The sequence below is a fragment of the Denticeps clupeoides genome, unplaced genomic scaffold, assembly GCF_900700375.1.
Source record: "Denticeps clupeoides unplaced genomic scaffold, fDenClu1.1, whole genome shotgun sequence".
Taxonomy (NCBI): Eukaryota; Metazoa; Chordata; class Actinopteri; order Clupeiformes; family Denticipitidae; genus Denticeps; species Denticeps clupeoides.
Genome location: NW_021630069.1, coordinates 336080 through 357017, shown reverse-complemented (window position 1 = coordinate 357017; position 20938 = coordinate 336080). Strand labels below are relative to the sequence as shown.

The following is a 20938-nucleotide window of genomic DNA, read 5'->3' as shown; positions in this document are numbered from 1 at the left end:
GCTCTCCAGGTCAGGTACTCTACCTGCTCTAGAGGTTTTTAAAATAAGGTTAAAAACTCACCTTTTCTAGGCAGCTTTTAGTTAGAACTGGGTAAGGCAATGTTTATTGGTAGTTTTGGTACTTTTATTGTTTTATGTCCTTTTGTTATGTTTTATTGACCCAATATCTCAAGCCATCCATTTACATTTAAGGCATTTGGCAGGGTTATCCAGAGCGACTTACAACGTGCTTTCATGTTACCATCAATGAAGTGATCAATTCTGGCAGGAATACAATCTTTTTATTCATTTCTATACATAAATCAGAAAATCTAACGTTCATCTAAATATTCTCTTAAGCTGCAGTGTGAAGGTGCTCAGTGACTGAGTTGTTCTGACCTTGAGGGGAAGTTCATTCCACCACCGAGGGGCCAAGACGGAGAAGAGTCTAGATAAATGTCTTCCTTTTACCTTCAGAGATGGAGGGACCAGGCGAGCAGTACTGGAGGCTCGGAGTATACGAGGTGCAGTGCGAGGTGTAATAAGGGCTGTGAGGTAGGATGGTGCTGCTCCATGTTTGGCTTTGTAGGCCAGCATCAGTATTTTGAACCTGATGCGTGCAGCTACTGGGAGCCAGTGGAGGAACGTAGCAGAGGGGCGGTGTGGAGAACTTGGGACGGTTGAAGATCAGTCGTGCTGCTGCATTTTGTATTAGTTGTAGAGGTCAGATGGTACAAGTGGTAGACCAGCTAGAAGGGAGTTACAGTAATCCAGTCGTGAGATTACTAAGGACTGAACCAGTAGTTGGGTGGCCTGGGTTGACAGATAAGGATGAATTCGTCTGATATTGTAGAGAAGGAATCTACATGAGCGGGAAAGATTGCTGAGAAGGAGAGTTGGTTGTCCATCCGTACAAAATCTTGGTGTGACCTTTGATAGTGCTTTTAATTTTGATACAATTAAGTGTCCTCAGTCATACAAACTAGTTTTTATCAATTAAGGACAATATCCAAAGTTAAAGGTTATTTACCACCTGGAGATCTGGAGTGGGTAAGTGGGTTATCACCTCATGGCTGGATTACTGGAATTCATTATACTTTGGTATTGGTCAGTCCTTAACCCATCGGCTCTCCAGGTCAGGTACTCTACCTGCTCTAGAGGTTTTTAAAATAAGGTTAAAAACTCACCTTTTCTAGGCAGCTTTTAGTTAGAACTGGGTAAGGCAATGTTTATTGGTAGTTTTGGTACTTTTATTGTTTTATGTCCTTTTGTTATGTTTTATTGCTTTATGTCTTGTTTTTATGTTTTTATTATTTTATGTTCTAAAATTTATATGCTTGCATTCAATCTTATGTACACATTACCTTGTACAGCACCTTGGTCAACGTGCTGGTTAAACATGCTCTAAAATAAACTAAACTTGAACTTCTGTTTTATATTGGTGTCCCACTGACCCTCTGCACCTCTTTGTCAGTCAATCAATCAGTCTTTATTTATATGGCGCTTTTTACAATGTACATTGTCACAAAGCACCTAACAAATACAACAGTGCTCAAAACCCTGGGTGAGCAAGCCAGAGGCAACAGCGGCAAGGTAAAAGCTCCCTTAAATAAAACCTTGAGAGGAACCAAGACTCAGCAAGGGTCAAGGGACTCTATTTTGGTCAGCACTGGATTACAATGAAATACATCCAAAACCTTATGCCATATGAAGGGTATTGCAGTCCACTTGCGTACAATGAATTAGCCCAGCAGGTGACTATCAGATGGGGTCAGCAGAAGGCCAAGCAGGACAGTTCATGATGAAAGTGAAAGTGAAGTGATTGTCACACGTGATACACAGCAGCACAGAACACAGTGAAATTTGTCCTCTGCATTTAACCCATCACCCTGAGTGAGCAGTGGGCAGCCATGACAGGCGCCTGGGGAGCAGTGTGTGGGGACGGTGCTTTGCTCAGTGGCACCTCAGTGGTACCTTGGCAGATCGGGATTCGAACCAGCAACCTTCTGATTATGGGGCCACTTGCTTAAACGCTAGGCCACCACTGTAGTCATTAAAATATACTTTATGTCAAAAATGATTGATGACTTATCGGCATAAGGAAAAAGCGCATGATTTATGACCTCCTACCCTTCTACCTTCTCCCTTTCTCCACCTGGACAACCAGCGCGTAATTTATGACCTCCTTCCCTCTCCCCTCTCTCACCCCTGGACACCCAGCGCATCCTCTCACATTCTTAGCTGTCATATAATCACTTAGACAAGCTTTTAAAAAAACAGATGTCTTATCACTTGTTTACAAACTATGGCTGTTGTGGGAGAGGTCATAAACCGGTATACCTCTACTTTTAAAACAGAAACCTTATTTTTAAGTGTATGGTTTTACTCAACCTACTGTTTCAGTGTTTAACACATTTAAACACAATACTTACACAAACTTATTTTAAAAATACAAACGCATACGCTATTCATATACTTACTGAATATGGTAGAATCCCATTTTGTATGTAGGAAGCATCACAGCACCTTCTCGCCCCATTCTATCCCTCTCTCCCTTGTGTCGCATTACAGATGTCATATACACTTAGACTAACTTTTAAAACAGATGTCTTATCACTTGTTTACAACTATGGCCATTGCTGATGGCTTATGACCCCATCTCTCCCAACGCCATCCCATTCCCCACACCACTTCCCTTCCCTGTTTCATCTCACATTTTACCCCGACACTAGTCTCATATTGACACACACACACACACACTTAGACTATTTTCAAAACCATATTTTAATTATATATTCTAGTTAAAGAAAAACACGTTTAAACCCAAACCCAAATGGTCCTGTACCAATACAGAGTACCAAAAGTTTGTCTCTCTGGCAGCTGGCTCGATGATCCCTTGGGCCTAATACAGGAATATTACTCAATCTGTAGGCCCTCAATATACAAATTGGGGCTCGATATCATTAACACAGAAAATAAAAACACAAAAATACACACACTAAAATATTTCCAAGCATATGCTAATCACACAAAAAATGAACAAAAACACCTACATTCTGGAGTCATGAACCACACAGCCATTCTGAAGTCATGAACCACGCGGGCATTCTGCTTTCTGAATTTACTAGCTCCTTAGTTTTGCTGACACTGAGAGACAGGTTGCTTTACTTGCACCAATCTGCCAAGAATCTCACCTCCTCTCTATTGGCCATTTCATCATTATTGGACCAGAATGGTGGACGTGTTTTTGCTGATCCTCAGCAGATTCCTGATCAACTTGGAATGGATGACAGAATTATTTATATTCATTTTTGACCCCAAAAGACAGAAGATGTACGACAATCAAGAGAACATTATGAAGGGTTAAACCACTGCGAGCAGTGGGCGCCTACTGGGCCACAACTTCATGCTGCATAAATGGTTGTTGCTGGCTGGTGTTGATCAGTCTCTTCAAATCAACAAATTACAGACAAACATCGAGATGTGAAGCATCACCTTTATTTCACAGATCAATTTGCATAGTATATATAAATAAGCACAGAGATGGCAACAGAGCTAAAGAAAACCATTTCTCTTCAATGGTTTTACCCTCACAAATGATACAAAACACAGAATGTGTGTGCGTGGTTTTAAATGTCAGTTATTGCATGCAGGTTTTTATCCTCATAAATCCTCAGTCCGGCCAAATTTGTAGATGAGGGTGCTGTGAAGAAGAAGGAAGAGAAATAGTGAAATTGTGGTAATGATTAGTATGTGTACATTCAACACAGGGATAGAAAGATTGTGTGCACATTTATGCATTTCAGTAGCTTTCCATGCAGACATCTGCTGGAAATGAAGAATCATGCATGAGAAAAAGCGGATGAAAACTAAATCTTAAACCCTAAAGCTTCTACTCTACCAGCACCTGACCATTAAGTTTTAATTCCAACATATCTTCCCAAAGTGGAGCACAAAAACCTCTTAACTCTCTATTCACACTCCACTGTGTGAGGAATGTTGTGTCATTTAAAACAAATGGGGTAGGTCATTAGGTGAATCTGTTGAAGTAACAGGCTGAAAACTTCAACACAAAAAGCTGAAAAGAGAAGAAGCTAGAAATCAGAACAAGCTTCTACTCTTCATGGATCACCAGGTTGGGTTAGGGTTGTGGAATGTGACTGCAGGTACATCTCACCTGAAGAAGATAAGAACATTCTGGAAGAAGATGGCCAGTCCAGGATACACTGCTTTCCCTGCAAAAGGTCAGAAATTCATTTAAGCTTCTTCCACACATCACATCACAATCCATACCACACTCCTCTTTGGCAAGTACAGGTTCATTCTTCGTCGACAATCTTTCACAGGGATACAGTGATAGTTTGAGGGTTGAACCCACACCAGGCTCCATATACCCTAACACACACAACAATATACACAGCACTCACCTGTCACCACAAATGCTCCAAACAGGATCCAAATGGCGGCAATCAGAGATCCAAACATCATCATGAATCCAATAAAGAGCCACAGACGAGCGCCTGAACACAGACACACAGAGCGTTTCAAAGGTTTCTAACATTTTTCCAGTAAATAATAATGTTCATGATGATTAGATTAGTATTCAAAATTTAACTCAATGGCGCTGAAACATTAATTACATGTTAATTACATAACATTTATTTATATACATACACTTCTCAAGATCACATTTCACTGTCTGTGTGAGATGCAATAAGAACATATAGGGATGGTAGTAGCCTAGTGGGTAACACACTTGTCTATGAACCAGAAGACACAGGTCACAGGTTCAAATCCCACTTACTACCATTGTGTTCCTGAGCAAGACACTTAACCCTAAGTTGCTCCAGGGAGACTGTCCCTGTAATACTGATTGTAAGTCGCTCTGGATAAGAGCGTCTGATAAATGCCGTAAATGTAAACATTTCCAGTTTCACAGACAATGTTCTGCTCGAACTGACCTGTTCTCCCAAAACAGCCTTCTCCATAAACATCACCCCTGACCTGGCCATTAGAAACAGCGTTTATCCTGCATACAAAATCACACACAATCTGCTTAAAATGGATCTCATCTATGAAATAATGTTGAGAAATATGCATGTGTGTTTATCCTTGTGGTATTCTGACATGAAGAAGGCTAGCGTGGAGAAGACCCCACAGGTGTGGAAGGCATGGTTCATCTCCTCCTGAGATGAGTATATAACAGCTGCGTCAACTATGATCCACCAACCAGAGAAGAACTGGGAGTGGAAGAAACAACAGGCATAAATCCTCTTATATTTTACTTGTACAACTCACCATTTCTCTGTTCAAAGACAACACACACACACACACACACCAGAACTCCAGAGGCAACAGAGGCCACGGTGTTGCGTTTCTCCCCCCAGTCAATGGATTCACACCCAGGCCAATGCACAATATCCAGAAATGCCGCCATCAGCCACCTCTCTTTAGGATATGAAACTCCTCACTGACCAGCTGCTCTGCCAAATAGACAAGCCATAAACAGCACAATCAAAAAGCAGACATGTATAATTTTACACAGAACAGAAACTGAATAATATACAATATTATGTATAATCATCTAAGCTCAGCATCATCAAATGATATTTCGTTTTATTTTACTAGACAAGTCTGTATTAGTACTACAGCTCCAAATAAATAATAATATTGTTCTGAAGCCATTCTTGATCATCTGAAAACAATATCAAGAATACATCAAGGAATGGGAAAAAAGGGAATAATCACACACACACACACACACACACACAGTGAGCAATACAATACTGATGTAATGTAAAGATAATGTTCTGAATCAGAATCATGTTTATTGGGCCTGTATGTTTCATGCAAAACTGTATATAACTATACAATAAAGAGTAGAGAGCAATATATACAACCAGGATCTTGTTTACAGATGATAAGCAAGACAACACAGTATTCATGTAGTGCAGTAACAACAGTACAAGTGTAGACCAAGCAGCATTGAATATACAAAGTACAAAGTGAAGTGATTGTCACATGTGATACACAGCAGCACAGCACACAATGCACACAGTGAAATTTGTCCTCTGCATTTAACCCATCACCCTGAGTGAGCAGTGGGCAGCCATGACAAGCGCCCGGGGAGCAGTGTGTGGAGACGGTGCTTTGCTCAGTGGCACCTCAGTGGTACCTTGGCGGATCGGGAATCGAACCTGCAACCTTCTGATTACAGGACCGCTTCCTTAACCGCTAGGCCACCACTGCCCCATATGGAATATGGAACATGGTTTTATTGATTAGCTGTTTCTGATGGTGATGCTGTGAGGGAAGAAGCTGTTCCTATGTTTTTTTTTGTTCTGCTGTGCAGATTTATATTTCATCTGTCGGCGGGTGTGAGGGTCAGAGGTGATTTTTCCTGCCTTGAAATTTCCTGGGTCTTGAAATTCACAGGTCCTGGATGGAGGGCACAGGGCACCAATGATTCTTCTTCAGTTGTTATATTTCGTTGTAGTCTGTTCCTGTCCTATGTGGTGGCTGCTCCAAAACAGACTGTGGTAGAGGAGCAAAGAACAGATCTGATGACAGCAGTGTTCGAAAATCATACATCTTCAGTTGCCTCAAAAAGTACATCATTTGCTGGGCCTTTTTGAGGAAAGAGGGGATGTTACAGTCTCTCAGTCATGAGAAATGGTGGTACCCAAGAACTTGTTTTGTGAGCACAATATCCCAAGCCATTCAACCTCCTGTCAATACGCAGATTCGTCACAATCCTGAATCCAATGACTGTGATGACACTTTGTCACTTTTACACTTACAAGCTCTTTTTGCACTACATTGTTTACATGGTTTGCACTCTCCACCATGTGCCCTTATTTGTATATTGTGTTTTTAAAATTGTATTTATACCTTTGTATTTAATGTTACTTGTAAGCACCATGGGTCTGAGAGTAACGTAATTTCAATTCTCTGCATGTCCTGTACATGTGGCAGAATTGACAATAAAGCTGAAAAAAAAAAATCTTCAGTGTTGGTCTGATGTGATGTAGACTGATGAGACCGTAAGAACACCACCGGTGCTGTAAGTGCAGGAATCGGTATATAAAAGTATATAGAATCCAGACAGAATCCTGACATACGTCCGTGGCCAGTCGAGGTGTAACAGGATGCAATGCTGTCCATGCTTACTGCATCACCCATCGAAAAAGCATGCTGCAGGGCTCTAGCAGGTGTCCTGTAACGTTCCTGGCGTACACCTCGTGTTCTGTTAGTACATGGTGTGTAAATCATTTGAATAAGGTGTCAATTCTGCTTGTTTATCAGCGTATGGAGTGACGCGCGTTCTGTCCGTTCATAAGTCTTCTGGCGGGTTAGTTAAAGCAGGGTCAGGGTCCGTTACCAGAGGAACCTACTTCTACGCAGGAACCTCCATCGCGCTCCGTCCGTCCGACAGAAGGCAGAACTGAAAACACCAACCAATCATGATCGCTCCTGCCGAGAGCAGCCAATCAGATACCACCTCGATGCGCCTTGTTGCCTGCATAGCGCCACCGCGCGGCCTGGAGCATACTTCAGCGTATGATCATACATATATAATAAACGTGTCGAATCTTTTAAAATGGGAAGTGTTGGAGAGGACACAGCTTCACACTATACAAATCATCAGTACAAGATCAGCATTAGAAAATGATAAATTTACACTGTCGAGGTGGAATGACAGAATGAATTGGTGTGTGCTGAAATCTCTTTGTGTAAATTCATGGATGTTCATCCAAGCTTGTAAATCAGTGAGCCTCATAAGCATGTAAAGTGATAATTTCTCACACACACACACACACACACACACAGAGAGAGAGAGTATCCTGAAGAGATGTTTTTTTTAATGAACACATATAATATGCTAGTTTTGTAATTGTGAGTTAAGGTCATCAGAAGAAATCAGCAGCAGTTGCTCGCCTCAGAGTGGCACATTTGCGCTTTGGGGTAACTGGAGATTTCAGAACCCCACACTTTGGCTTCTGCTCCGGATCAAAGGGCACACGAGCTTCTCCACTTGGGCTGAGGACACAGCTGCGGTCCATCCTCCTAAATTCTACACACACACACACACACACACACACACAAAATACGGACCAGGAGTGAATGATTAAGAGCACCTTTACAACACCTGGCTTAGGGAGGTCGCAGTTGAGGCCAAAATTATTAGCCCCCTCAGGATTTACTTTCCTAAATTTCTTCCCAATGTTTGCAGCAGTGAATTCACCACTGCTATTTTATAGCATTTTGTAAAATAAAATACATTGTTAGGCTTGCTTTACATCAAATATATGTGAATGTTTGGTTCATTACTGTAGGTGTGTTTTTGAAAGCACACGTGCAGTCAATTGGCTTTCAGTCAGGATAAAAAGACTCAAACACATGAGAGAGACGACAAAGGAAATCAGTCTGGAGCTCAGAAAGAAGTTAATAGAGGCTCATGCTAAGGGGGAAGAATGCTGGAAAAGAAAATAAGTCAGAGATATCAGCAAGGAGCCCCAGACATCTGCCAATGGGTGTTTCAAGGAACACAGTTGTGAGGGCTCTTCATCATTGTGGGCTTCAGGGCATATTCTCATAAGAGCCCCTTTAGTGAAATTAAAGTGAAAGTGAAGTGATTGTCATTGTGATACACAGCACAGCACATGGTGCACCCAACAAAATATGTCCACTGCTTTTAACCCAGTGAGCAGTGTGTGGGGACGGTGCTTTGCTCTGTGTCACCTCAGTGGGAATGAAGTTTTCTGGTTCTGATTATGAAACTCTGTGGACATTGATCCCAAAATAACAAATACTTGTTGTTAATGGTCAGGTTTATGGAGAAATCATAAACTAATTTCAAAAGGGGTTGGGGCCTAATAATTCTGGCTTATCTGAAAGTGTGCGTCAAAACTCACCTGCTGTTTTGTTGTTCTTCAGACCAAATGTAACTTTCTTTCCCACATATTTTTGGGCTTTTACCCCCAGCTGTAAGAAAGGTGAGCAGAAAGTGAGAGCTGAGGTGGAGGAACTGATGAAAGCTGAGCACCGGTGCTGCTCTGCTCATTCATAATTACTGTAGTCTGGAAATATGCAAGTATGAACGTGAGTTTCATTGATTGCGTATAAACTACAAACATATACATGTACATATTTACTAACAGTACTTGTCCATGTGTGTGTGTACCTTGGTTTTACAGTACAGTGGAGTAGGAGCTTTTGGTCCACTCTGGAAGGAAATGAACTCTGACCCGGTCTCCTGCTGCCGCTAGTACACAAAAAGACAGACATAAACCAAAAACATGTCTGTGGAAATCATGTGTGTGTGTGCGTGTGTGTGTGTGTGTGTGTGTGTGTGTGTAAACTCACCTTGCTTAGTTTCCTTTTCTTGACCCCAACCTTAGTTTGCTTCTTTCTGCACCCATTCATCTGCGTTGGTCCCTCGTTCTCCTCGGTGGCCATGCTGCTGTCATTGTTGGCAGCCTTGGCCTGTTTCCTCCTGCTGGGGCGGAGGTGGGTGGCTGTGTCTGTGTTGGTATTGGCAGGTAGGGGTTTTATGAGGGTGGATTTTTGCTTCTTCTTCACCTTGTTCGCAGTGTCTGTGCTCTCGAAACTCTCCAGCTGCTCCTCGGTCATTTGTCCACTGCGTCTCTTCTGCTGAACCTGATCCACCTGCTGCTCATTTATCTGCTGCAGCTGCCGTTTCTGCTTCTTCTTCGTGATCTTCAGCTGCTTCCCATCTGACTCAAGTGATGCCTGCTTCTGGTCAGTGTCCACTGAATCACAAGATAAAGTCCCATCAGGGCAGGTGGGGTCTGCTCCATCAGCCTCAATCATCTCGATATCAGTCCCCACAGCTGCTCTTTGTTTCTTTTGTTTTTTAGTTTTCTTCAAGGAACATGGTGGAGTTTCCTCTAGCACAAACTGCTCAGAGCAGTGGACCTCATCACTTTCCTGTGATTCACCAAATTTCAATTGTGGTTGATTCTTAGTGGGTTCAGGCATTGTTTCCTGCTTGGGAGTGTTCGTTCCTGTAGACCCTATTCCCTTCACTGATCTTCTTCTTTTCTTTCTTTTCTCCAGAATTTGATCTGCAGGAGGCTCAGTCAAGATCCCAGCATCTTTTGCTGCAAAGAGTGAGAGAATATAAATTAGGGGGGGTATGTACAGCAGATGAAAATGATGCAGTGAGCCATTGTGCATCATTGGTCTGAAGCAGTTTAACAGAAAGCAGAGCAGCCAGATCTCACAAGAGAAACAAGAAACCAGATTAATAAAAAGCAGCCCAGAATTAACCCCGCCCATTTTACTGGGCATTATGTAGATAAGATAAGAGAAGATGATCCTTTATTAGGATAGGAATGTCTGCGTTGTGGGACCACTTTGACCATGATGCTAATAAATGTATAAACAACAAAGTAAAAGAGTTATGTGCATGTGCACGTTTCCTCAGCACTCATTCTGGCTGGAATAAGAGCTTTTTATTTGTACAATCTGGTAGTCGAAGTAAACAATACAACATGCCCATTTTTTACTTACTGACTACCGAGAACGCGGCTGCTATTACTCTCTGGCAAACAACCATCTACACTAAACTGTATTGAATCCCCATATAAGACACATCTCCACATGCAATATTCACCTATTTACATCCAACCCACTCATTTCCTTTTCTTTCTTAGTTTAGCAAGCCTTTCTCCAAAGTGAAGGCTGAGTTCCCACTAAAGGGGATTGTAAGTACTAACACTGTAATTCCTTTATGTTTATCTCTGATATGTATCTGGTGCTGGCCTGGCCCATGTGACACATTTTCTACTTTGATGTTCTGAGGAATAAACTAGTCAGGTGAAATACAAACATCATAATGAAGTTTGCATTGCTAACCTGTCCTATAGGTTAGCAATGCAAACTTGTCCAACTTGTCCAACACAGATGCCATACTCATCCCAGTCACCCCAGTGGTCTTATAATCTGGAAAGACCCCCTCTGAACCCTTACCCCAGCATCAAGTCATGTCTTAGACTCTCAGTTCTACCTTTTTTTAATTTTGTGGGGAAGTCTTCTTCCTCACTCTGTTCTTGTCCATGTTGCCGCCTCTTTTTCTTTATCCTCTTCCTGCTGGCAAAATCATCATCATCCTCATCAGTGGACACCTCCTCTGGTCCTTCATCTTGTGGAAAAACACCTGGGATAAAAAAAAATGTAGTCATTAATAAAAGACATTATTTCTACCTTTCTTCTTCTGGAACTGTGTTTAACGGTACAGCAGGGAATCTCTCACCTTCACTCAGGTCCCGCAGTCTGCAGAGAAAGAGAGAAAGTTCAGACAGGGATGTTTAAATCCATGTAACACCATCATTTCAGTAGTGAACTCACATTTTCACCATTCTGTACAGCTTGTTCCTGTTGTAGCTCGGGGTGTTCACACGACATGCCAAGTCAAACAGCCGCTTGGCAAGCATGCCATAATCAAACTGAGGGAGGGAGAGAGAGACAGATTTATATGCAGCACATGTAGACAGACACACGCAACAAGCTTTTGAGGGCGTGGATCTGTCAGACATGTTTTCCTGAAGTTCTGCCTCCTGGATACTTGGGGATCACCAGATGAGCCACAGCATAGACAGAGTTCAGAGGTCAACTATGTTTCCATGTTTGAAGTGAACAGTCAGCTGACTGGTCTAGGTAATATGATTACCAAACTAAACTAATCACCCTTGATCGTCTCTGGTGTCCAAGCTTTTAGCGTGGATGGTTCTTCACTTTCCTGTGTGTGATGTCATCTTAGACTTGCAGCTGGTTGCACGGACCATCTGGTTATTTCATTTTAGTTCGGTCCGAACTGCAACCAGCAGCAACTTAGTGTATGCTCTCTAGGTGAGATACTTATCCCTGTCTGTCCATTTTCTTTCCCTCTGTTGTGTATCTTCACATTTATATATGCAGCTGTTCTTTAATAAGCTGCAGTTTGAAGTCGGTTAAGGGATGGGGGAAGAATACACAATACAGGTGACAGACAATACACATATAAGTACCTGAAGAACTGGTCCAATGTCTTCATCTTCTGGAACTTCAGGTTCATCACTCATTTCTAATGAATCATCATCATCATTGTAGTCAGCTTCCTCTGAATCTGTACCTGAATACACAAATCTAAAATTAATTTTAAAAACTCTGGTGTACAGGTTCATGTTAAGTTCATCTGCTGTTTTGTTCTTGTTGATTATGCTGATGTGGATTTATGAATCGTGTGAGTCAGGGACTCATCAGTAAGATCGATGTGGTGTGTTTCCTACCATTCACCAACTTATGTTCAGGTGCACAGTCCATTTGTGACTCCTCTTCTGATGCCTGTCCGGAGTCAGAGGAACAATCCACACCCCCATCCTTGATCTCATTCATGATACTGCCGATGGCAAAAGGAGCATGATCTACAATCAGCCCAAACACACCGGTGCATATGGACTGTAGAAGCACATGGCTGAAGAGACGGAAAAAAAAATCATTAGAACATTTCATCTCCAGAACAAGACAGAAAAAAAACTTTACTCACTCTCTAGTTTTCACTGCAGTACAGCAGAAAGGATCAATGAAGGTGAGATTCTGATCTGCTGTCAGCTGCAACATAAACACACACTTTAAAGGTCCTTTAAAGGTCTTATTTACTTTTATATGGGTCTTAGTGGTTCCAAACAGTAAATGCCCAAGCACTTTGTTCAACAGTGATTAAATGTAATTTATTGCAGGATATTTTCCCCCCACCCACTCCATAATCACATAGTTTTAGGTGAATAAATATGTTTATAACTGAAAACATGCAATTTGGACACATTAAAATAAAAAAAAAAAAAAAAAAAAAAAAAAAAAAAACAGAATTTAGGAAGAAATAAAATGGAATTCATAGGGCCCTAGCCATGGTGCAGAATTACAGCCACTTTGATCCAGTCCCAGGACACATCATTTCTGTGTCAGTAGCTTTAAATGCTAATGAGGAGGAGAGAGACCTAAAGAAGCTCTGGGGGTATTTGTGGAAATTACGTTATCAACACCATTCATAAACCACAATGTATGGTGCAGACCGGTCGTGTCGCGTTTTACATGCAATCACGGAGCAATTGCAATGCTTCGCACATTTGGAAGCCACGACAGTTGGTGGGGTTACTTTTTTAGGGGAGGGGCAGAAAATACACTGGCTGGAAAAAGCGTGAGAAACAGGAGGTAACCTTACCCCCTTTTGATCACAAAAGGGGTCCAATTCCAGATCCAACCTGAGCTGCCACTCTATGAGCAGCTCAGGCAGACTAACCAAAGCACTCTTTGTACCTATCGCCATTTCTAGCCACTGCAAGGCTATAGACAGACTAGGGAAACTCGTATTAAATGTTCAATAATCTCACAAAGTCAAATTTTAATAATAGAGGACCTTTAAATTTCCACCTCTCTCATACAGACACACACCTGCAGAGCGCCTATGCGTGCCAGCTCCGCCAGGTAAAGATCCAAGACATGCAGCAGCAGACCAGACGGTGCAGAGCCATTCAACAGCTGGCTGGACAGGAGCTGCAGGAACTTGCTGACCACACTACAGAGGAGACATGGGATGAGATCAGAATACTTACTTTTTTTTTTTTACTTTATTTCTCTATATGGGTGGAAGTCACAAGATTGAGAGTTCAAAATTCCAACTTCCCTAATAAACAGAATGGTGATCTGTGTGGTGATTAGTGAAAGTGAAATGATTGTCATTGTGAAACACTGCAGCACAGCACATAGTGCACACAACAAAATATGTCCTCTGCTTTTAACCAATCACTCCTCATCATGACGTTCACATTTTGAGTGGTAAGACAGTGGTGGCCTAGCGAGTAAGGAGGCCGACCTGTAATCGGTTGCCGATTAGAATCCCAAAGGTGCCACAGAGCAAAGTAGAAAGGGTGCATTTTATATTTTTATCATTTTTTTTTGGCTACTCTCCCTCTGCCATAATTCTCCACTGAACTGGTGACAGTTGAACTGATGACAGTTCTCATAGTTGTCATAACTTTTGTCACCAAGTCCCAAATCTGCCAGGCACTGGCTATATGAACAGGCAACACATGCAGTGATACATGGTACACTTCTGGAATTTCCACAATAACTGGGATGTCTGGCGGACACATTTTAAAAATAATGTAAATACACACAAGACAAGCTAATTATGCAAATTATCATCATGATTGAGAAAAATGCCCAAATCTGATGACCGAGATTAAGCTAAATAGGAAGGCTAATGGAGACCATGTAGAGGCTCATAACTCTGTATCCCAGAACCTCAAGGGATTTAACCAAAATGATAGCTTGGCACAAGTCTAGACTAAAACTAAAATTAAAACAGGCTGCAAGAAACAACTGTCATAATGAGTAAACCGCCATGCCTAACTTTCATGATATAATATCACTGTGGTGTGAACTTTTTATGTTTTCCATACATTAGACCAAACCGATTCACAGTGAGTATGCACAAAGTGGTATTTTTTCTCCTGCCCATTGGTGGTGACATCAACATTCATATAGATTAGGGTGTGAGTGAGTATTTCTGTGAATCTTTGAACCCAATAAGGCTAGTGAACATGGGACCACCCCCACACCCCTGCTCACTAAGGTGATTGTTAAATGCAGAGGACATATTTGTGTGCACCATGTGCTGTGTATCACAATGACAAAAACTTCAATGTTTAGTGTCATTTATGATAATTTCCCCCCCACCCAAAAAAGCACATTTTGTTGGGTTGCCATTAAAAACAAACAAACAATGAACCATGTTTCAAATTCAACCAAACAATCCACACAATCTCATGTCTTTTTGGCAGAGCTATTGCATGTGAGAGTATCATAAATTTCTTGAGGAGATCGCCTGACCACACCCAGGACTGCACAGTCAAGATTCTTTTCAATACGGTCCATTAGACTCATAATAATTATAACAGTGACTGATGGATTTGTTTTAAAGAGCTGAAAAAATACCTGCTGTCCCAGTCCCTTCTCTTCAGCATCTCAAAGACCTGCCTGAACACAAACCGCACAAGCTGGAAAACAAAAACACACACACATGGTGTGAACACATCTCATACAGATCAGTACGATAACCTAATATTGGTTGTCAGAAAAAGATCAAGAACTACAAGCTGTGTTCTTAATACCAGTACAAGTCCAGAAACAAGGGCCTTCTACACCCCTCTACTGTACATAATCTAATCAAGAATGCAAAAACTTCCTGAGATCTTCTCATTGACAAAACAATCTGACATACATTTACATTTACATTTACGGCATTTGTCAGACGCCCTTATCCAGAGCGACTTACAACGTGCTTTCAAGTTACCATCGATGAAGAGATCAATTCCGGTTCACTAGGACCCCAACTATGAATACATCTATTTTATTCACTCTGTTGTAGATTCTGTACACAAAGTTCGACAACAAGAAAATTACAATTTAATCTAAATATTCTTTAAAGAGGAAGGTCTTGAGCTAGATCTGTCATAGATCTGTCAGAAGTACAACAATCAGCGACTGATGCTCCACAAAGCAGCAACAGTGACAACTTGACCATGCACCTATTGAGATCACAAGCACAATGACGACTTGCATCTGGCTAACAATATGGCTGCCTTAACAGGTCATGATTTGCAACAATGGATTCTTCATTGCTCATTTTTAACTTTCTGCTGCAAACATTGTGAAGTGACGGACCCACAATTGAGTTCAGCAGCTCATGTCACCCCATTCAAACTTAATAGGAAGCTCTACTGAGCCTTTCCATAAGTATGAACTTTTTTACCCATCCTTTTTCTATTTTATATTTAATTAGTAGACTTCAGACTGATTAATCCATTGCAAAATATGAAATTAATACCTGGTAGAACTTGTCCATTCGGAGTCTGTCAATGCCATTCCACTCTCTCTTAAATGTGTGAAGGAATGCCTCAAAGTAAAGTAGTTCTGGACATACAACATACAACCACATATATAATTAATACGTCAAGTTTTAAATTATAAACTGCTGGATAAAATGCTTTTTTTCTGATTGGCTGCTAGGTGTGTATTAAAGCAGTTGACTGGTGACCAGGAGACTTTAGGACTCACGCATGTCTGCGGTATGGAAGTTGTGGATAAGAGCAGCGATGCTTTCTGACAGCTCCTCCTGTGCACAGAGAAAAGGAGCTGATCAGCCTACAGTGAATGAACATGAACACAAACACAAACACTGACCTGAAGCAGAGGTTTATCCTGCATCCACAGACAGTAGAAGAGCCCCTTCCAGATCTTCAGTAATTCATCCACACCAAAGCCCCCTGCAGACACAGAAGAGTATCAGTAAGGCACCTAGAGGTCAACAAGATCCAAGCACTGAAACGATCATCAAGATCGCCTGGAGGCATCAGAAAGCGTTAGGGTGGTAGTAGCCTAGTGGGTAACACACTCGCCTATGAACCAGAATACCCAGGTTCAAATTCCACTTACCACCACTTAATCCTAAATTGCTCCAGGGGGGACTGTCCCTGTAAATACTAAATTGTAACTCGCTGTTAATACTAATTGTAAGTCGCTCTGGATAAGGGCGTCTGATAAATGCCGTAAATGTAAATACTTTCGCGCCTGACGTCATCAGCGAAAAACAGAGACAACAATCCAACCATGTTGAGTTAAAAGCGACATGTGGTCCAACTGAATCTGCTCCACTGGACACCTGTCCACGTGTGTTCCTTCTCTTACTTTGTCTGCATTTATAAAACTTAATTTCACGTCCTTCCGCTCACCGTCGGGCCGTTGTGAGCGCAATTTCAGGTAGTTACGCAGTTTACGAATGGCTTTGTTCCGGACGCGTTTTTCGTTGGACGCCAGTCTCTGCGCGAGAACGATTTCAGCCTCTTGGACGATCGGCGCCATCACTGTTTAACTTCTTCTTTTACAACTTCTGCTGCCGTCTCTTCTTCCTTCTTCACGTCCTTCTTCACGTGGATACGCAAACGCTGTCGCACCGTCCGTGACACCTTGCCCAAGTCGCACAGTAGTGACGTCAAATAATGCGTTGCCAGGTTGGTTGAATAATCTCACGCCCTGTGCAGAGCTGATGGATGTGAGAAGCAAAGTTTTTTTTAGATCTTTCCATGTTCCACCACACCCCTTGACAACGAGTACAGTGGTTGAATCAGGTGCTAAATGAACCAGACCCCGCAGGATTTTGTGATAAGCTTTCGTGATTGTTGCAATCATAAATGCCTGCATTTGCGGCAATTTTAGTGAAACGTTGGAGTGTTTTTTTCTGGGGAAGTTTGCTGTAAAACTGCTGAAATAAGTGAGACTGGCAGGGTGATTTGCCTCGACTTATCTTCTATAGCTGCTACTTTTGCATCATCTGCCAATTCCTTAAAATTCTACCAGATCACATTACATAAAATGATCCGACCCTGCCATGTAACCTTGCCATGTATCCTTGGGTGAAAGATAAGGGAGTGCAGATTAGCATTTGTTAGCATTTCAGTTGGTGATGTCAGGCCTGGCAGAAGTGGATTTTTTTTTTTTTACTTAGCCAAAGGTCAAAAAGCTATTTATGTTGGTGCTCAGCTCATCTTCTGCTTGCTTAACCACTCTCTGTAACTGATATTTTAACTGATATGGCTGCCCAGATTTTTGCATGGCACTGTACGTTAATGATATGTAATGATGTCTAGTGATTGGGGATCCCTTCCACTTTCACCTTTTGTCTGTGGAAGAGTCGGCACCCATGACAGCTGAACAGCAGGGGGTACGGATTGGGAGCATGAATGGGGTGTGAACGGTTGAGGTCTTCAGCTACCTTATTGTTCTCCACAGGATGATGCTGTGTTTACTACTTGCATCTAAAATGCATTAAACAGCGTGAAAAGCCTGGCTTCATTGAATTCTTTTGTCAGTGTGTTCCCTACCTGGCTGGGCTTTTTTTTTACCTGGTCCCTTCCTCATTGTTCTGCCCGGGTGCCTGTCATGGCTGCCCACTGATCACTCAGAGTGATGAGTTAAATGCAGAGGACAAATTTCACTGTGTGCACCATGTGCTGTGTATCACAAGTGTATCACAATCACTTTTTTTGTTTGCAATACATTACTGTCTGGATGTTGTAGTAGGTGCATGAGTATACTCCAGCTAGTTCAGAAGTTCTAACTAGAATTAGAAAATTCAACCACATAACCCCAGTCTTACAATCTGATTACACATCAAATTCAGAATTGACTACAAAATCCTACTTTTGACCTTCACACCTTGGTCTCACCACACATTACCTGAGTGAATTTTTAGTTATTTACAATCCGTGACACCCCCTGCGTTTGAAGGGTACGGTACTGTAAATTCACAGCTGGGAGCAGATCCTTCTCTTATAGTGCTCTGCAGCCTTGGAACGGCGTGCCGGTCAGTGTTCTGGATTCAGACACATTTTTAGTGTTTAAATCTAAACTGAAAACACCCCTGTTCACTCTGATCTTCTGTTCAACCGGCAACCTTCTAAATATGAGGCAGCTTCCTTAACCGCTAGGCCACCACTGCCCCAAATAGCATTATAATGGACTAAAACCTGCACTGTCCAGTACCTCAGATGCTCTATACTGCACTTTGGACAATGACATACTGTATGTGATTATGGGCTAGATAATAAATAAATGTTATTGTTGATAAATGGCACAAAAGCAGAGCAGAATGTCAAAAATGATTTCATTATCTAGCAAACAATTTAAGTAAATGTATTATGGGAGATAACAGGTGTGTAATTGTGCTGTGTATTTCTAGCAGGAAGAACTGTCCAGGCCAGCAGCATCATTCTAGCGGGGACGGGGACACACACACACACACACACACACACACACAGCTGCAGAAAAAGGACAAAAGGGAGCCCAGTGTGCGCTGGCTGCGTGGGTGTGGCTAATACGAGAGAGAGAGAGAGAGAGAGAGAGAGAGAGCAGTACTGCGCAACAAAGGACTACAGAGCAGTCTGGACGAGCGCAGATCGGGACGGTAGGTGCTGAACAGCGTCCGTTTATCTAGATTCCGTCGTCAATACATTTACTAGGTTTAAGATCGTTTACTAGGCTAGCTACAATGATTATTTGTATATAGAAATATAGATATGGATAACTAGATAGATAGAACTGTGCTTGGTTAAACACAGGATAGTACACTGTTCTATATCTTGGCTTGCAGTCTCTTTCTGGCCCGGTCTATATATAGGACTATTTGACCCACTTCCTCAGATTAGATGCTGAGTTATGGAAGGGACACCATAGCAAATATGAGCTGTGTGTTATTTTGCATCGTCACATCGCGAGAAATCCTTCCTAATTTTTCCTGAGCATGTACGCTGCACTGGGGTATGATCATGTCCAGAAACAGACTGGTGCAGGGTGTGGTGAGGTGTGACAAATCCACAGATTGCATCCTTGTCATGGACATTTCTCCATCAATCAGCATTCCAAATGAAATCTAATGCTGTTTAAATTGATAAGACTAGATATATTTGAATGTGGGCCCAGATCTCATCATTTATTTAAGAAACAGTATCTAGTTCTAAAAATAAAAATCAAGAACATAATAAAGCACAACACCACAGAACAGAACATTAAAACAGAATTGCTTCTTAAATAAAGTAAGCATTCTTTTCAATTCAGTTTAAAGAAGCTCGTTGTTTTGTGTTTTCACAATATACAATGCAATAAAATGAAAAATAAATGAATTCATTTAAATGTTATGTAGGTGAAAATGCTGGAGACCTCAAACAGCCAATATGATGCTTTCCTCTACTGGAGACAGCCAATACCAGCTCTGGATCTGTCTGAGCTGCAGGACTTGGGTTTGTCTGAAATGACATCACACCAGAACATCAAGTCCAGCAAGAAACAGAAGGCCCAGCAGATGAACTGGGAGCGAGACCAGGGTGTGGACGATCTCTTGGAATATTCCACCTTCAACTACTGGAGAGAGCCCATCGCCTGTATCGACACCCTGGACTTCAACCTGCTGTTGTGAGGCTTATTCAGAAATCTGAAGGTTGTGTAGTAAAAATTGCCTGAAACCTGGCTGTGTCACACTGAACCTAAATCCTGCTCTATTATAGACTCAGAACCCAGATTGTTCCTTCCCTTACACCTCAGCCATCAGAATGCTAACGGCTGCACATTAAACGTGTCATTTTAAACAATCTGTCTTTTAACTAAATTCATTCTAGTGAGGCTTGATCCAGTCTGCTGTATGATTTTGCAGTGTTCCAACCATATTCAAAATTCATTTTGACACATGAGAACACACTGAAATAGTTTGTGCTTTATACTGACCTGCCTTTTATTTATTTGAGACACTTTATTTCTTTTAGCCATCTGTCTGTTTGCTGGCTTGTGCACAGCTCAAAAGAATCACGTGGCTTAGGATAAGTAATGAATATGTAAATTATACATTTCAGTTGATTGTTTTGTACTTGTTTTGTGTTCAAATTGTGTGCTTTATGGAAAATGTTTGCCTTTGTTGTGGAAATACTTTATGTAATTATCTGTAATCACACAGTGACAGTGTTTAATACATGTTGTGCGGCCATAATAAATTTTAGGTGAACCGTAGCATTCAAGTATATACCTTTTAAACAACAGTGTTTTGACCTATGATTATTATTAAATTCTGTCTGTGCAAAAAAAATCTGCTTTTTCCAGAGGTTTTTCATATTTTATAGTCTTTATACAGTTTTTATAGTGTTTACAGATTCAAGATTATTTATTTACAACAGACAGGTAAAAAAATACATATATATTGAATAAGACGCAAACATTTATATTATATAAATAATATATATAAACACAAATATATTTTGGGACATCCTTCCAAATCATTGAATTTAGGCATTCCAATTACTTTCATAGCCACAGGTGTATAAACTCTAGGCATGCAGATTGCTTCTACAAA

General features: G+C 41.4%; 3 protein-coding genes across 7 annotated transcripts; 1 reads left to right on the top strand and 2 right to left on the bottom strand.

Moving 5' to 3' along the window:
• Positions 1 to 3457: 3457 nt before the first annotated feature.
• On the bottom strand, positions 3458 to 7462 carry LOC114782089 (transmembrane protein 50B-like). 5 transcript variants are annotated; one of them, XM_028968192.1, is made up of 8 exons: positions 7374 to 7408; positions 6384 to 6513; positions 5318 to 5457; positions 5107 to 5219; positions 4941 to 5008; positions 4407 to 4499; positions 4157 to 4214; positions 3458 to 3682 (listed from the first exon to the last, which is right to left on the bottom strand). In XM_028968192.1, exons 3-8 carry the CDS (start codon positions 5414 to 5416, stop codon positions 3643 to 3645), a joined length of 471 nt encoding a protein of 156 aa, XP_028824025.1. In that variant the 5' UTR covers positions 5417 to 5457; positions 6384 to 6513; positions 7374 to 7408; the 3' UTR covers positions 3458 to 3642. The 5 variants fall into 5 exon arrangements, with proteins under 5 accessions (XP_028824025.1, XP_028824022.1, XP_028824026.1 ...); XM_028968189.1 differs by lacking the exon at positions 6384 to 6513 and having other exon boundaries at positions 5318 to 5462; positions 7374 to 7462; XM_028968193.1 differs by lacking the exon at positions 6384 to 6513 and having other exon boundaries at positions 7374 to 7404.
• Positions 7463 to 7819: 357 nt separating this feature from the next.
• Positions 7820 to 17038, bottom strand: rrp1 (ribosomal RNA processing 1). Its single transcript, XM_028968194.1, has 16 exons — positions 16776 to 17038; positions 16228 to 16310; positions 16102 to 16159; positions 15872 to 15957; positions 14980 to 15041; positions 13435 to 13558; positions 12530 to 12594; positions 12273 to 12457; positions 12012 to 12115; positions 11353 to 11450; positions 11258 to 11277; positions 11012 to 11161; positions 9346 to 10103; positions 9164 to 9244; positions 8895 to 8964; positions 7820 to 8053 (listed from the first exon to the last, which is right to left on the bottom strand). The coding sequence occupies exons 1-16, from the start codon at positions 16903 to 16905 to the stop codon at positions 7890 to 7892; spliced, it is 2238 nt and encodes a 745-aa protein (XP_028824027.1). The 5' UTR covers positions 16906 to 17038; the 3' UTR covers positions 7820 to 7889.
• A 1808-nt stretch (positions 17039 to 18846) lies between these two features.
• mllt11 (MLLT11 transcription factor 7 cofactor) lies at positions 18847 to 20622 on the top strand. Its single transcript, XM_028968206.1, has 2 exons — positions 18847 to 19006; positions 19742 to 20622. The coding sequence occupies exon 2, from the start codon at positions 19748 to 19750 to the stop codon at positions 20012 to 20014; it is 267 nt and encodes an 88-aa protein (XP_028824039.1). The 5' UTR covers positions 18847 to 19006; positions 19742 to 19747; the 3' UTR covers positions 20015 to 20622.
• Positions 20623 to 20938: the final 316 nt, after the last annotated feature.